The sequence below is a fragment of the Caretta caretta genome, chromosome 6 (assembly GCF_965140235.1).
Source record: "Caretta caretta isolate rCarCar2 chromosome 6, rCarCar1.hap1, whole genome shotgun sequence".
Classification (NCBI taxonomy): Eukaryota; Metazoa; Chordata; order Testudines; family Cheloniidae; genus Caretta; species Caretta caretta.
The window spans coordinates 6,992,538-7,008,915 of NC_134211.1; the positions used below are offsets into that span (position 1 = coordinate 6,992,538).

The 16,378-nt window shown below is 42.4% G+C and overlaps 1 protein-coding gene across 2 annotated transcripts; it reads right to left on the reverse strand.

Annotated features, from left to right (window-relative positions):
• Positions 1-556: 556 nt before the first annotated feature.
• LOC142072295 (olfactory receptor 5AR1-like) lies at positions 557-5,749 on the reverse strand. 2 transcript variants are annotated; one of them, XM_075128987.1, is made up of 3 exons: positions 5,736-5,749; positions 810-1,709; positions 557-587 (listed from the first exon to the last, which is right to left on the reverse strand). In XM_075128987.1, the coding sequence occupies exons 1-3, from the start codon at positions 5,747-5,749 to the stop codon at positions 557-559; spliced, it is 945 nt and encodes a 314-aa protein (XP_074985088.1). The 2 variants fall into 2 exon arrangements, with proteins under 2 accessions (XP_074985088.1, XP_074985089.1); XM_075128988.1 differs by lacking the exons at positions 557-587; positions 5,736-5,749 and having other exon boundaries at positions 782-1,738.
• Positions 5,750-16,378: the final 10,629 nt, after the last annotated feature.

A 16,378-nucleotide genomic window follows, 5' to 3' on the forward strand; every position in this document is an offset into this window, starting at 1 on the left:
TTTAACCTTGCCTTAAAATAATAAAATGTAATTGTAGTAAAAAAATATTTAAAAGAAATAAAATATTTTAAAAAATGTATAAACAAAGCAGAGCTTTATGTAATAAAAAGGTATAAATACTTGCCTTACATTGTTTATACTTTAAAAATTAGCATAAAAACGGACACTATCCAAACGGCTGTCTTCCTTCTTGCAATTGCCTAAAAATAAAACTGTCTCTAACTTGTTGCATGCAAACTAAAAGTAAGAACTTGTTTTCTTCTACAATATCCATTTGTTCTTTTGTCCACATTGGTACTGAGCTTAAATAATTCCTCTCCCTCCATGGTATTTATCATTTACCTAGATTTCAGTAAGGTGTTTGATACAGTGCCACATGGGGAATTATTAATTTAATTGGAAAAGATGGGGATCAATATGAAAATTGAAAGGAATAAGGAATTGGTTAAAGGGGAAAGACTACAGAGGGTCATACTGAAAGGCAAACTGTCAGGCTGGAGGAAGTTACCAGTGGAGTTCCTCAAGGATCGGTTTTGGGACCAACAGCAATTGTCCTTTAAGCCAAATGCCAGAGCATCTTGCCAATTCTACGTAGTGTCACAGACCCTCATTCGTGGATCTTGAAAACAGCAATTTCTAACATTATATTTTCTGTACACAGTTCAATACAACGTAACGTAACGTCACATGGAGTAGCTGAGTCAGAGAACTAAGGATAATGATACAGAGAATTCATTCTTCTATCTGCTGTTTATTGGTTAAAATATAATAATGATTATAATTACCAAGAAAATATCTTCCTGTATAACACCCTTTTAAAGGCATCATTTACCTCCTTGTTTCTCAGGCTGTAGATCAGGGGGTTCAACATGGGGATCACAAGGGCATAAAACACAGAGGTAACCTTGTCTTGGTCCATCAAATAGCTGGAACTGGGTCTTAAATATATACATATCAGTGTCCCATAAAACATAGTGACAACTGACAGGTGGGAGGCGCAGGTGGAAAAGGTTTTGCGTCTCCCCTTGGAAGAATGGATCCTGAGAATGGCCACAAGGATGCACATGTAGGATATTAGGACACCCAGGAAAGTAGTCGTGACAATTACAGTCGAGAAAGTGAAAAGTACAAGGTCAGTGACCTGGGTGTCGGAGCAAGACAGCTTCAGCATGGGGGGCACGTCACAGAAGAAATGGTTGACAACACTGGAGCTGCAGAAGGACAGACTGAATATAAATAGAGTTTGCACAATTGAATTCACAGAGCCACAGACATATGTGCCAGCCACCAACAGGACACAGTGTCTCTTGGACATAATGGTTCTGTAGAGCAGTGGATTACAGATAGCTTTGAAGCGGTCATACGCAATCACAGCCAGGAGGCAACATTCACTGGTCACAAAAAAACAGACGAAGAATAGTTGTGCCGCACACTCAATGAAAGGAATGGTTCTCGTCTCTGCTACAAAGGTCATGAGCAGCCTGGGAGCTATGGCTGTGGAATATCCAATATCTACAATGGACATCTGGCTTAGGAAAAAGTACATGGGGGTATGAAGTCGGGTTTCAACCATGATTAACGCTATCATCCCAAGATTCCCCATCAGGCTGACCACATACATCACTAGGAACAACATAAAGAGGGGGATCTGTAGATCTGGATGATCTGTGAATCCTACGAAAATGAACTCTGTCACCGTGGTATGGTTTCTCTCTGCCATTTATTCCAGAAACTCTCTCCTCTGCTGGTGAAAAATAAAAAATAAGGATTACAGTTAATCATGGGACAATAAAGTATTGAGTACAGATCCCTCATAATCCCTGTGATTGTTCCTGTGAAACAGTGTATAAACATAACACATCAAAGGACACTCCTAGGGAATGTTCTCTTTGTATTTCCCACATGCTTTCCATTAGAGATAGGATATGACCCAGCTACAGAAATATTGTATACTCTGTGTTAATATGCATGAAACCATCCAGTGGGTCAAATCTTCTATAAAATAAGAGATATATAGATTGGGAGTGTTTAGTTTAGAAGGGAGGCAAATAATCTGCTATCAGTGTACGCAAATAATCAATGCTATAGAGTTTATTCATGGTCATTGATTTTCTCTTCCTAATCCAAACGACCTCAAAGGGCACAAGGGATGCTCAGTGCCCCTTTTATATAGGTGCCTAAATAGACATTTAGGTGCCTACTATGAGGCAGCCCCAGCGGAAAAGTTTGGTATCACTGTCTATGCAGCCTTAAAGTGTCACTGTCCTATTGGAGTCAGTCTATGTTTTACAGACATTCTTTGTCACCATGTGCATTATTTTCCCTCCCTCTTACAAATCCTCTCAGAGGTACTAACATTTGTAAGTGGTATGGACTGTAACTGATTCTATGGTTACTTTTGACTCTCAGATTCCCAGAGCCTAGAAATGAGAAAATGCATCTCCTAGGGATAAATACTAAGTTAACCTGTGGAACTCCTTGCCAGAAGATGTTTTGAGGGCCAAGACTATAGCAGTTCAAAAAAGAACAAGATAAGCTCATGGAGGATAGGTCCATCAATGGCTATTAGCCAGGATGGGCAGGGATGGTGTCCCTAGCCTCTGTTTGCCAGAAGCTGGGAATGGGCGACGGGACGGATCACTTGATGATTGCCTGTTCTGTTCATTCCCCCTGGGGCACCTGGCACTGGCCACTGTCAGAAGACAGGATACTGGGCTAGATGGACCTTTGGTCTGACCCAGTATGGCCGTTATGTTTCTATGGAATTTCACTGCCACATTCACAAAGAGATGCTCAAAAGATAATAATAATGACATTTCTTACCAGTCATGGTGTAGGTGTACACTCAGTAAATTCCATTGTGGTTTGTATTTGGTGGAGGAAGTTATGGGCTGGTTTGACTCCTCATTAACCAATTGACTTCAGCTGAGCTACTCTACCTTCACACTAGTGAGACTGAGATCAGAATCTGGCCAGTGACACGGTAACACAATGTGAGATCTGTGCTGATGGGCGCAAAGCATCTCATGCCCGTTTGTAATCTTTAGGATAGAAAGAAAATGAGTTGGAGATAATGTGGGAGTTTCCTAGTTACTGGAAAAAACAGAGGTCTCGGTATTCTGCATATTCCCTCTCTCTTTACATCTCTGCTAGACAAGTAAAAAAAAACGAAAATTTTAGTCAATATAGGGAACATAGGAATTGCCATACCAGATCAGACAAATGATGCATCTTATTGAGTATTGACTATGCATTGGCAGTCTTTGCAGTGTGCTTCAGGGAAAGGGGCAAAGCCCTCACGGTAGGAAGTTATTCAATAACAGGCCTATAGGGGTATTTTCATCCACCATCCAGGCAATTAGTGGTTGCCTCATGCTCTGAAGCATGAAGGTTTACATCCCTTGCAAATGTCTGTATCATACCTAATGTAACTGTTCTTAATATTCATACTGTGAATCAACCCCTCCTCCCCCGGCCTCCCAAAATAAAACATACCAAAAAAACCAACACTGCTCAAAAAGTCTTTACGGTTGAAAACTTCAGCAACTGAAAATTAGGAAATGCCAGATTTGTGGTTGCCTATGCAACCTTAATTCTGCCCTCTTGGGTGTTTGCATTATGATTAGTCTTTAATTGCATTATCACATGCTGTTTTTTTCTTAAAACCACTGGACCCCTGCCTTATTCAGTGTATAGGGCAGACTAACTTTTGTGTGACTGAATAGACATCCTAAATGATGTTCCGTTAATATAGTTTTGCATATGTAATTTCCTAGGTTTTTAAAAAGACAAAACTCAATTCTGTCACAACACCTCCATTCTGCATCCTCTTGGTTTGCACCTGTAACCACCTGCACTGCATTACAGACTTCCACCACTTCTGTTACAGGCCTTTGCAAGAGCAAGCTATTTTCCTATAGATGACCAGGGAGATGTGTAGGATCTGTGGAGAGCCTGACACAGTATTCTGCCTCTCTTCCTCTGGGGAAACTGAGGGAGAGCCTGACCACGTAAAATCCCCAGAGAAGGGAATGAACCACTGGGCTATATATGTAATGCAGAGGTGGCTCTCTCCCGCTCCAGTCAACTCTGGTTGAGAAGGTCCAGAAGCAGTCACTATTCCAGGTGTAACATTGTCAATGTCTGCTGCTTTTTTTGGTGGTAACACGGGCCCATCTGTTTAGAATACAGGTGTTATACTAGCCGGAAGCTCAAATTTTGCTCACAACTGAAACAAAAAATGGTGACAGTGGTTATCAAAAGCTAAAACTCAGCTAAACCTGAAGAGAATTTCATGGGGAAAACAAAAAAAACAAACAAACAAAAATGCTCTTCTCAAGTCCAAGGGCTTTCTCCCAACTGAAGTTCAAAAACTTGCTGCAAACAATGGAGGTGTTTTAGCTTCTCAAAAACAAGAATCTGTTTGAATGGAAAGTGCTCGGTAACCTAATACAGAAAACACCACCAGCTCCTCCAGTAGTAAATGTCCGATTCTTTTTATGATTATTAAATATAGAGCTGATAAAGGTGCTTGATTTTGTAACCTAAACTCACACTTCATAGCTCTCTGTCCTTCTCCAGAGACTGGACCACGCAGAGCTAACAAACAGAGGCATTTTAAATCAGGTAGTTTGTTTTTTCAGATCCTGAGGTCCTGGACTTCATCTCCAGTGCCAATGACAAGAACCAAGAGAATTGTGTTAAAAGTGATATTAAGTGGAGACAGAAATATTATGTTCCTCCCCAAACCAGGCACAGAACCAGGTGTGTGACAAAGTTTTCTGAGGACTCTGGGTCTGATCCTCTTACCTGCTGTTGTGTATCTGCCTTGACCTGCAGACTGTCAGAAGGAGATGTAGTATTGTAGACTGGAATCTTGAGTTGCCTTTAATTTATGCTGTACCCATTCAGTGTGTAAATAGAGAACTTCAGTTCTGAAAATTGTCACTGCAGCACCAGATCCTCTCGAGAATTGTTGAGTTAACACCACAATTCTTCATGCGAAAGACGACATTTGAGACTAAATAAATGAGATGGCAAAATAAGACAAAAGAAAACAAGAGATTATATTTTATGTTTTTCCCTGTCTGTTATTTATCTTACACTATTTGATTCTTCTGCAAATAGATACCGTCAACATAAGCAATCCTGTAGCTTCATGTACCTTTTCCCACTGTGTATTAGTCTGAAGCAGAAAAGCCAAAAATAAATATCAGGTCAAAATATCTGAAAAGCTGATGACAGGGAATCTAATTTAAAGTCCAAAAGCAAAAGATTAAGAGAATATTTCTTCCTACTCTGTCAGAGCTGAGTGGATTAAGCCTACCTGTGGAGAAAGAGGTATGTTATCACTTATCCCAGTAGAATGGTGTGGGGCTGACACAAGGGGTTCTTATTTGGTTCGGTGGCAACTAGGGACAAAATCCCTGAAGCAGCATGAACCTCAGAATGTCAGAAAAACAGCAAGGAGTCCGGTGGCACCTTAAAGACTAACAGATTTATTTGGGCATAAACTTTTGTGGGTAAAAAAACCCCATTTCTTCAGATGCATGAAGTGAAAATTATAGATACAGGCATTGTTACACTGACACATGAAGAGAAGGGAGTTACCTCACAAGTACCAATTTGATCAGGGTGGATATGGTCCACTCCCAATAATTGATGAGGAGGTGTCAATTCCAGGAGAGGCAAAGCTGCTTTTGTAGTGAGCCAGCCACTCCCAGTCCCTATTCGACTCTAGTAACACCATCAGAGGACCCAACCACATCAGCCACACCATCAGGGGCTCATTCACCTGCAGGTCTACGAATGTGATATATCCCATCATGTGCCAGCAATGCCCCTCTACCATGTACATTGGCCAAACCGGACACCTCCTCATCAATAATTGGGAATGGACCACATCCACCCTGATTGAATTGGCCCTGCCAACACTGGCTCTCCACTTGTGAGGGAACTCCCTTCTCTTCATGTGTCAGGATAACAATGCCTGCATCTGTAATTTTCACTCCATGCATCTGAAGTAGTGGGTTTTTTACCCACAAAAGCTTATGCTCAAATAAATCTGTTAGCCTTTAAGGTGCCACCGGACACCGTGTTGTTTTTGTGGATACAGACGAACATGGCTACCCCCTGATAGAATGTCAGAAGAGATCATGAAAATGTCTTTGATGTCTCCTGGAGGCTGGGGATAATAAATCACAGATTCCAAAATAGAACAGCTCTAACAGGAGAGATCGAGGGAGAACCACACCAGAATATCCCATATTTCAGCAACTAGAGTGCCCACAGGAGAGGTGGGAGACCCCTGGTGAAATCTCTTCTCCTTCGACGTGGAAGGGGTAGGCATCTGGATGCTCAGAAAGAAGTAGCAGTGTGCATACTCAGAGGCAGAAACAGGCACAAAGGAGCTTTTACTGGAAAAATGTAGGTGCCAAGTGAGTTTAGGCACCTATGGGGTTTGGCCTCAGCTGAGAGGTGATTTCAGGAATAGCAATGGGGCCTGGTTCTGGATTGAGATGCCCAAAGTGTCAATTAGATTTAGGAGTACAGGTTTCATCTCTGCCATGTGCCAACACTTAGATCTGGCCTACAGCCGAAAGATTTACAGGTGTTGCTATATCTGTTAGGGATGTGCTTCTCCTCTGATATACTTATACTGGTATAAGCATCAGTGTGGATGAAGTTATATCAATATAAAGGTGCCATATACTGAATAGGTCCACAGATTATAGGCCAGAGAGGACCACTGTAATCAGCTAGTCTGACCTCCTGCGTAATACAGGCCATAAAGGAAATGTTGAAAGGATTGACTCAGGTGAAACCCCAATCTGTGCATCTCCACCTCCATTAGCAGGGATCATGGACTAGCCATTGCACCACAGAGCTACCTATCGCATTGCATTAGTGCTTTCTCCCTAGTGCTACCCTAGAACAAAACACCTTTACCCTGCTGTAGCTGAGTCTATTCTACAGGGCAGAGCTGAGTGAAATTCAGAATTTCCATGCCATGGGAAAAACTGACTTGGGATGCAAACCAATGTTGACAAATCAAGGAAAAAAGTTAAAATATTAACATTTTGTACAGAATGGAAATTCTGAAAAATGTCTATTTGCAAATGTCAAAATCTTTGGTTTTCAAATTTTTGATCAGTATGAAACATGTGGACGTTCCAAAATTGACATGCTTCCTGTCGGTGTATTGACCTGACTTAAAAGGCTGCTGCCTGCCTCAGATTGAAATGTATTTAGTTGGAAAGTTTCAGCCTGTTCTGCCATTTCTGAGACCAAAGCTAGGGGAAAAGACATTGTTGTGCCCACATTAAAAAAAACCACTCCACCACAGATGACTTTTCCTCTGAAAAGCTCTGGTGACCCCAAGCTTTGCAGCAGTGATGTGAAATTTGACAGGGCAGTGCCTTATGCCAATCTGATGAAAATCTGCCCAAATTTGACCCTATAAAAATTGCTGCTCACACAGGATCAATCGAGATTTGCTAGAGCTTCCCAGTTTAATCCCCCCAAGAGTCCATCTGCCCTGGGCAGGCAACATCCCAGGGATTCCAGCGGCTGAGCAGGGGATTTTCCCAGCAATTCCAGTTCTGGGCTGCTGCAGGGTCTCAAATTGGGCACCCAAAATTAGTGGCAAGTTTTGACCTTAATTTCTCTGTGCCTCACTTCCCTGCCTCACAGGGGCATTTTGAAAATAAATTCAGACACTACAGTAATAAACACCCTGGAAAAGCACATGAGCAAATTATGAATTCTGTCTCCAGAGCAAGGCTGGAAGAGTTTAAATAAGGCCTGGTGTAGAAGGGCTCTGCAGGGCCCTCTTAGCTCCTACCAGGCTGACAATGTCCCTAGGAGACCCTGGGGTTCAATAATCACTGGTGTCATTTATTTACAGGTTGTGTTCCCACCACCTTTTCACCATACACAGCTTTAGGTTCCCATGTCAACCTAGGAGAGATGCACTATCTCTGCCTCCACTCCCTTACTCTCCCCCACTTTTGGCGGCTGTTCTCCCAGCCTTTTCTATAGCCCCAGGCTAATTGGGTGGGTAACTGTCTCCCATTCACCAACTCGGTGCAGGTTTTTCTAGCCAGCTCCAATTTGCTTCCCTTAATGGGAGCTGGCCTGACAGAGGGCTGAGTCAGCAGCTCTTGCCTCTCTGTCACACCTGGGCCCACACATTGAATGATGAGGCTAAAACAAAATACTGAACAGCTGCTTACAAAGTGGGCACTTTCCATTCTCTGCAGTCAAGCTGGCTGGGAACTTTTTAATAAAATGGATTTTCCCCCACAAATATGGATTTGCCAAATAGGAATCTTTTAATTGGAATGTCTCAGTTTTGATTCAACATTTCTCAGGTTCAGGATGGAATTTGTGATTAAACTCCAGAGACATAGAGAGAGCAACTCCAAAATAGCCAAATCCCAGCTTGCAGGGCACTCACCTGGGATGTGGGAGACCCCTATTCAAGTCACTTCTCTGCCTAATTAAGAGCAGGGAAATAGATCTATGTTTCCAATATCACAGGTGAGTGCCCTAATGTCTGCCCTGTTTTCTATTCTATGGTGCATCTCTGTCTCTCAATATCTCCTGTTGGATGAACAATAAAGGATTCATTGGGACACACAAAGAGAAAGTCTATCTTGATAGCCCATTGATTGTAAGTCTGATCTGGGATGTGAGAGACCCAAGTCCAAGTGCCTGATTTGGAATGGGGGAGAAGGAGTTGTGATCAGCTTGGTGGGAGAGATAGTGAGTTTGTGGAGAGTTAGGTGTGGCCCGGGGAAGAGCATGCACAAGAAACTGTGGGTTTGCCTAGAGGGAAGAGAGCTATGGGGAATGGTACTGCAGGTGATGGACATGGATGATGACAAACTGATGCCCCCCCTTTCTATAAGTGTTATGACATTCTCTCCAGCATCCTTTCTCCCCCAACCTTTTCTGTGGTGGTCAAGTCATCCTGACCCACCAGGCAATTGCTTGGTGGCATTTTGAGTGGTAGTATCCGGGGCTTATCTGGAGGGCCAAGTCACATTAGTGACTGTCAGCTAGTCTCTCTGGAACTGTTGAAAATCCACCAGTTCATCCCTTAAGCTAGATGAGTACCCTAACCACTGGGCTAGTGGTTATTCATGGGTCAAGCTTCTCTATCTCTCACTTTCTGTGAAGTTTTTGCAGAAGACCTGGTTTCATCTCAATGTAGAATGGGAAAATATTTTGAAATCTTGAATATGTTCAGGAGACAGGAAATTCTTTTCCCACCTATGTCTACTTTGTACCCACTTATAATATTACCACTTAAAATAATTATCCTTTAAAACAATTGTTAAAGTTAGGTTTTTGGGCCTACACCACTTCCGTAGAGATTGAGGAATACCCAAGCTGAAATTACACCTTGGAATGGCGCATAGATAAACCCAATGGGGGGGGGGGAACAATGTTTAGAACTTCTTACGGTCCTTATGTTAGCTATCACTTATGGTCATCTACATGTATTATTGCCCTTTGGTGCTAGTGACTCTCTGAAGTTGAGCAGATCTTTCCATTTAAAATCTAGCCTTCAGGAAGAAAAAAAAGACATTCAATGACATGAATGTCTCTACAGGTACATATTAGCCCTGCAACATCTTTCTGCTGGGGATTCCCAACGTTAGACACAGATCCTTTGTAGGACCTTTGCTTTGAGTTTCAGTGATGCCAAGTGCCATCAACTCCCACTGACATTGATGGGAGCCAGAAGAGAAAACCAGTGTAAATGAAAAAGTTCTACACCATTCATTATTGTCTATACATTTACAAGAGATGATTTACTTCCTTTCCAAACTAATCTGATTTAACAACAGAGAGGGTGGGCAGGAGAGACATGGATGGCAAAGCCCTGTGCCCTAAGGGATATTTCTGGCATGGGAACGATTCAGATTTGGACAGTCTCTCGTATTTTGGCGGGATCTCTGCACATATTTAATTGAATGCAAAACAATGCACAGTGTTTTGCGTTTCTGTAAGGAGACAGTGCAGTAGCTCCAGGGGGAAGTGTGTGCATAACCCATAATACATTCCCCGAGACACACTATTTCACAGGAGCAGTCAGAGTTGTTACAAGGAATCTACACATGCTCCCTTTTTGGCTCCAGTTTATTTGCAAACTTAGATTTCCCACCCACGCCGCCTCATACCATGGTGACACAGTTGATTTTTCTGGGATTCATGGACCACCCAGAGCTGCAGGTCCCACTCTTCATGTTGTTCCTACCGAGCTATGTTATCGCACTGGTAGGGAATCTTGGGATGACTGTTTTAATCAGGATTGACTCCATCTTCACACCCCTCTGTGCTTCTTCCTCAGTAATCTGTCCATTGTCAGTGTTGGTTATTCCTCTGTCATTGCGCCTAGGGTGCTCATGACTTCTGTAGCAGAGAGTAATAGAATCATTTCATTCACTGAGTGTGCTGTGCAATTTTTCTTTGTCTGTGTCTTTGTAACCAATGAATGATGCCTCCTGGCCACCATGGCCTCTCACCGCTTCGCAGTCATCTGTAACCCACTGCTCTAGAGGGTCATCATGTCCAGGACACTCTGTGTGCTGATAGTTGTTGTGTCTTTGTGAATTCAACGGCCCGAACAATTTGTATATTCAGCTTGTCTTTCTCTCACCCCAGGGTCAGCAATCATTTCTTCTCTGACATCCCTCCCCATCCTTAAGCTGTCCTGTTTCTGACATACACAACGCAATGATGTTATTCATTTCACCTTGTTGACTATATTTGTCAAGATTACTATGCTACTTTTTCTAGTCTCTTATATGTACAGCCTCTTTTACAGATTCTTTTACGTAGAGACCTACGTAGAGACGTACGTAAAAGAATAAATGGACACAAATCAGATGTCAAGAATTATAACATTCATAAACCAGTCGGAGAACACTTCAATCTCTCTGGTCACGCAATCACAGACATGAAGGTCGCTATCTTAAAACAAAAAAACTTCAAATCCAGACTCCAGCAAGAAACTGCTGAATTGGAATTCATTTGCAAATTGGATACTATTAATTTAGGCTTAAATAGAGACTGGGAGTGGCTAAGTTATTATGCAAGGTAGCCTGTTTCCTCTTGTTTTTTCCTCCCCCCCCCCAGATGTTCTGGTTTACCTTGGATTTAAACTTGGAGAGTGGTCAGTTTGGATGAGCTATTACCAGCAGGAGAGTGAGTTTGTGCGTGTATGGGGGTGGGGGGGGATGTGAGAAAACCTGGATTTGTGCAGGAAATAGCCAGACTTGATTATCATGCATTGTGTAAAGAGTTGTCACTTTGGATGGGCTATCACCAGCAGGAGAGTGAATTTGTGGGGGGTGGGGGTGGGGGGTGGAGGGTGAGAAAACCTGGATTTGTGCTGGAAATGGCCCACCTGATGATCACTTTAGATAAGCTATTACCAGCAGGACAGTGGGGTGGGAGGAGGTATTGTTTCATATTCTCTGTGTATATATAAAGTCTGCTGCAGTTTCCACGGTATGCATCCGATGAAGTGAGCTGTAGCTCACGAAAGCTCATGCTCAAATAAATTGGTTAGTCTCTAAGGTGCCACAAGTACTCCTTATCTTTATACACAAATACAAATACAAATACAAATACAAAGAAGTGACGTATTGCCCCTGATGTATCAGAGTGACACCCTCTGACGTATTAGGGTGTCACCCATTGACGGATCCAAGGGCTGCCCATTATCTTGTACAAGTTGGTTTGATTAAAACATCCCTATCCATCATGCTGTCATCCTGACCTTATCCTTAGGATGGGTCAGCGTGCTCCTGTTCTCTCTGGGGCATGTGGTTGGTATCGAGGTGTTCTGGTACCGCCTTTCTGGAATGTGCTGGCGTATATATACTTGTGCCTAGCACTACTTAAGCACGTGTGATTCTGCAATATCAGCCCTGGTCTTGCCAGATTCTGAGAACGGGGCCTGCCTCTTGCTCACAGCTTGGCTTTGCTTTAGATCTGCAAAGTTTTGGTTACTTTAGCTCAGGCTTTAGGCCTCACACCAGGACTCTGATACACGGCCTTATGTTTCTGGCCATCTTCTTAATACACCATCCTGAAGATCCACTCAAAGCCATTTGTACTTTTGCCTCTCACCTGACAGCTGTCACTACCTTCTACAGTACTCTGATTTTATGTATTTATGACCCAGTTTTGGCTACACCTTGGACCAAAACAATGTCATCTCTGTGTTCCCTATGCTGAACCCTCTGATCTACAGCCTTAGAAACATGGAGTGAAGGACGCCTTTAGAAGGATGATATAAAGGAAGATATTTTCTCAATAAATGTAGTTACTGATTTTTTTAAAAATCAATAAACAGCTGTGAGAGAGGGGGCAAGTTTTCTGGGTCACCATCCTGATTTCTCGGATTGCACCATTTCTTTGAATTGCACAAAAATGATTGTGCATAACGCAGGCTTGTTAATATTGGCAATCCCAAGAGCAACATAGGACAGGAAGTGACCCGCCGAGGTCATTGAGTCCAGTCTACTGCTGTTGCAGGCAGCAACGTGATATAATCCCATTCATAAACTTATTCAGCTCCACTTTAAATCGTTGTATAACTCCACTAATTCTAGTGGGAGGCTGTTCCTGAACCTCCCTTCTCTGATGGTTAGAAACTTTCTTCCACTTTCCAGACTAACTTTAGTCATGGCCATTTTATACCCGTAAATAAGAAACAGGCCAGGGCTAGCTGACCCTGGTTTCAATCCACTGACCACTGGGTTATTATGGGAGTAGCACACTTCCAGCATTCTACTTAGAGGGTGTCTGCAGTTTGTTGTACTCAGTAAGGCTAGACCTCAAGAGATTCTGTTTGTAAATCACAGGCCTCTTATTCTTGATTTAAAGGTGAATTGCAGTAACCATTAGTGCTTTAGGTTGGGTGTCCTCTGTAGATTGAAACTCAGGTAAAAGGATGCTGAAATCATACAAATACCTGAGCTGTTCTGAAATTTCATCTCAATAGAGTACGCTGTTAAATATACAGGCCCATCTATTTTATATTCTCTTTTGTTAGACTGTGCTCAACTCCTGGTGTGCTAAGATCACACAATCTCAATTCCAGCACTACTGTGACAGAATTTTGAGGCCAGGACTGCAGAGAACAGTACATCTCAATCATGTGGGATCAGAGAGAGAACTCAGGGCCTGGTATGTGGAAAATATTTCCATCAAACTCATAGATCATGTGAAGTTCACTCTGATCCCAGTGCAGACTCAGATATGGACCTATAAAAAGTCAGGGAGGGTTGTGGACAAAGCTGACAATGCAGATGATTCTTAGGGAGAACTGGTTAAACAACGTCAGAATAACCACTGCATGGGCCTCTGACAAAATGCCAAGATGGAAACAGACCATCACCTAATATACCACTATTTTCATTCTCCAATGACCTAATGTTGGGAGAAGATTATCCCATATCTGCCTACTATGATCTTCTTCCGCTTTCCTTAGAAGTATCTGGTATAAGCCACTGTCATAGACAGGCTATTGGACTAGATAGACCTTGTGTCTGATCCTGTCTGGCAATCCCCATGTTTCTATGAGACTGAGGGGAACTGGTAGCTTCTACAGGTTAGCTCAGTCATGGAACAAGAGTCTGCCCCAGAACTTCCCCAAACTCTGCAGGGGTATGGTTAGGATTAAGGTTAATGTTGGGAAGCTATGAACATCAGACAATTCACACTTGCCCCTGTGGGTGGATAATTTGATGTGCATCTGTAACACCGACAGGCCCCAGTCTTCAGTGGGCGGGATGGAATTTGGGACCTCTGCAGCTTAGTACATGAGCCTCTACCACATGAGCTAAAAGCCACATGGCTCTTGACTAAGGATGTAGGGTAGACTCATTAAACTCTCTCTGAGTGGTCTCAGTGCCAGCAGATGGGACAGAGCACCACACCCAGGCGGTGCGTGGGTTACATATCTACACCAGGTTACAAGTTAAGGACATATTCTGCCAATTGGATAGAACAAGCCAGACTGCTCCCCCCGCCCCAATAAGGGGCTTTTGCCCGTAAGTCATTTATGTGCCTTGGGAAATCCTATGGTCATAAGGGCCAGATCCTTTTCTTGTATAAATGTGTGTAGCCACACTGACTTCAATGGAATGACACCAATTTTGACTAGTTATGGTTCTGGCCCAATGCGTTCAGTAGCGCTCCACCTATTTACTTTGGGGTCTCACGCATTAGCACTAATGGAGCTAATGCTGATTTTCACCTGCTGGGGATCTGGCCCCATTGATTGCAATGTAGTGAGGCTAGCTTACACCAACTGGAGCTGGAGCGCCATTGATTTCAGTCTGTATCTGTGAGTTTTTTGTTGAGGTTGATGGATTTCCACTCAATTTAGCCATATGGAATTGATTTCAATGGGGCAAAGATGATTTACACCCACTGGAGATATAGCCACATTAATTTAAGTGGCACTCCATCTAGTTACATTAGCTGGGGTTTCTGCCCCTTTGGCTTCAATGGGGTGATGCTGATTTGCACTAGCTTAGAATCTGGCCAATTGTATTTCACTTCACCATCAGTTTCAATACTGATTTGTATTAATGTTGAATTGACACAAAACATTCTGAGGATTGCACTGTTTCTTCCAGATTAAATAAGACATTCTGCTTATTTCCCTTACATAGTTTTGTGGCTTTTTAATGGCAGATTTTTATGCCCTTACCCACAGTTTTTCAGCAGGTGGAAGTCCATGAGACCACTCTCACAGTAAGGGGCTATTCAGTGTAAGGACAACAGAATCGAGCCTATAGTTTCGAGATGCTCTAACATGTTGTTATGTATGGGATAAAGCCCCTTCTTGTCTCTCTTGTGCACATTAAAATTTTTAGTTTATTTGGAACCTAAGCCGATCTTGCTTTACTTGCACTGAGTAGAACTTGATCTCATTGGGGCTCCTGCTATGAGTAAGTGCAAGTCAATGTGAGCAAGGATCATAGGCTCATGCCCACAGTGACCTGGTTTGATTTGTCATGGCTTTGGACACAATAGGCCAAATATAGCCCTGGAGTAAAAGAATGATGCCAGAGATGACTTTGGCCCGAAAGTGAAGATATTGAAAGGGGAAAAAAAGGGAAAGAGTAAATGCTATTGTCCAGCACTGGTTATGCCAGTAATGTTCATATTGACAAAATTCTCCAAAGTTTGCAGAACTTTGTAGACAGCATCCATTATTATGGATTATAATAAGCTGCTGTGGGCCTCATTAAAACATTGTTTTTTGAGCAATTCTGTCATTATCTAATTAGGCAATAAAACGTATTGGGAATGGTTAGGAAAACAACATATGAGTCATGATACAGAAATAATGTCAATATTAACACTTGCTCTGCCAGAGTAATGAATAAGTAAACCTATTTGTAGTGTAACTGAAGTTAAGACAATTTGCCAAGACAATTTGTACAGTGGCACCTTCTCCCAGAGAACGGCTGTGTATAAAAAAAATAGCTGCCACTTCTCATTCAAATCAATCTGAAAAAAATATACCAGCCCCCTTGTCATTCATTAAGGACCAGAACCATTGACCATTGAACTCAATGGAGTCTCTCCAGTGCATATTAGTTCAGCACCATAGATCTCAGTCCTGAACATTTTTATGGGAATGCTTCAATTTACTTCTTTATCTTCTCTCCAACCCATGAAAGAGTTTCTCTGGTGATCATGAAATTATATCAAGGGTCTGCTTTGTTTGGCTTTCTTTGGACTTTGTAAACCCTGAGACAGATTCATCCCAGAAGTAACTCCATTGACTTGCGAGTATGATGTGGGGACAGATAAAGGGTACATGTAGTCCAATCAAATTTATAAAGATGTATGATTGTGATGTACTAGTACCCATTATGAAGTACTGGTGTGATGGGGCTATCAATATTCATAGCACTAGCTAGCTTGCTCACACACTGACATTTGAATATTCATCTGCTCTGGTTAGTCCAGGGAAGTTTTCTCTGAATCATCAATCACTTAAATCCACTTCTTGTGCTCCTAGGAATACTACTTATGATTTTTCCATATATGTGCAAAATGGAATGAAGCTATAGTGTCATAACATAAAAAGACATCAAAGTTACTCTGTTGATTAACATCGTGATGTTCTTAAACTGGCAATATGTGTGTGGGCCAAACTCATTTGGCTTCCAATGCTATTTTCCTTTCAACACTTTAATACCGGTCCAGGATTGGAAACCCCATAGTGCAATCAACAACTGCCCATGAGCAAATGCACATTTTCAATGAGCAGTTAGACATCCAGTTCCCTGGACAACTCCCTGGAATGGGAGTTTGGTGCCTTTTGAATATCCCC

Bases quoted from the DNA above. Each gene is read 5' to 3' on its own strand.
- LOC142072295 (XM_075128987.1), bottom strand. The intron at 588-809 runs GTTATACAGGAA...GACACTACGTAG, and splicing joins AATGATGCCTTTAAAAGGGT to AATTGGCAAGATGCTCTGGC.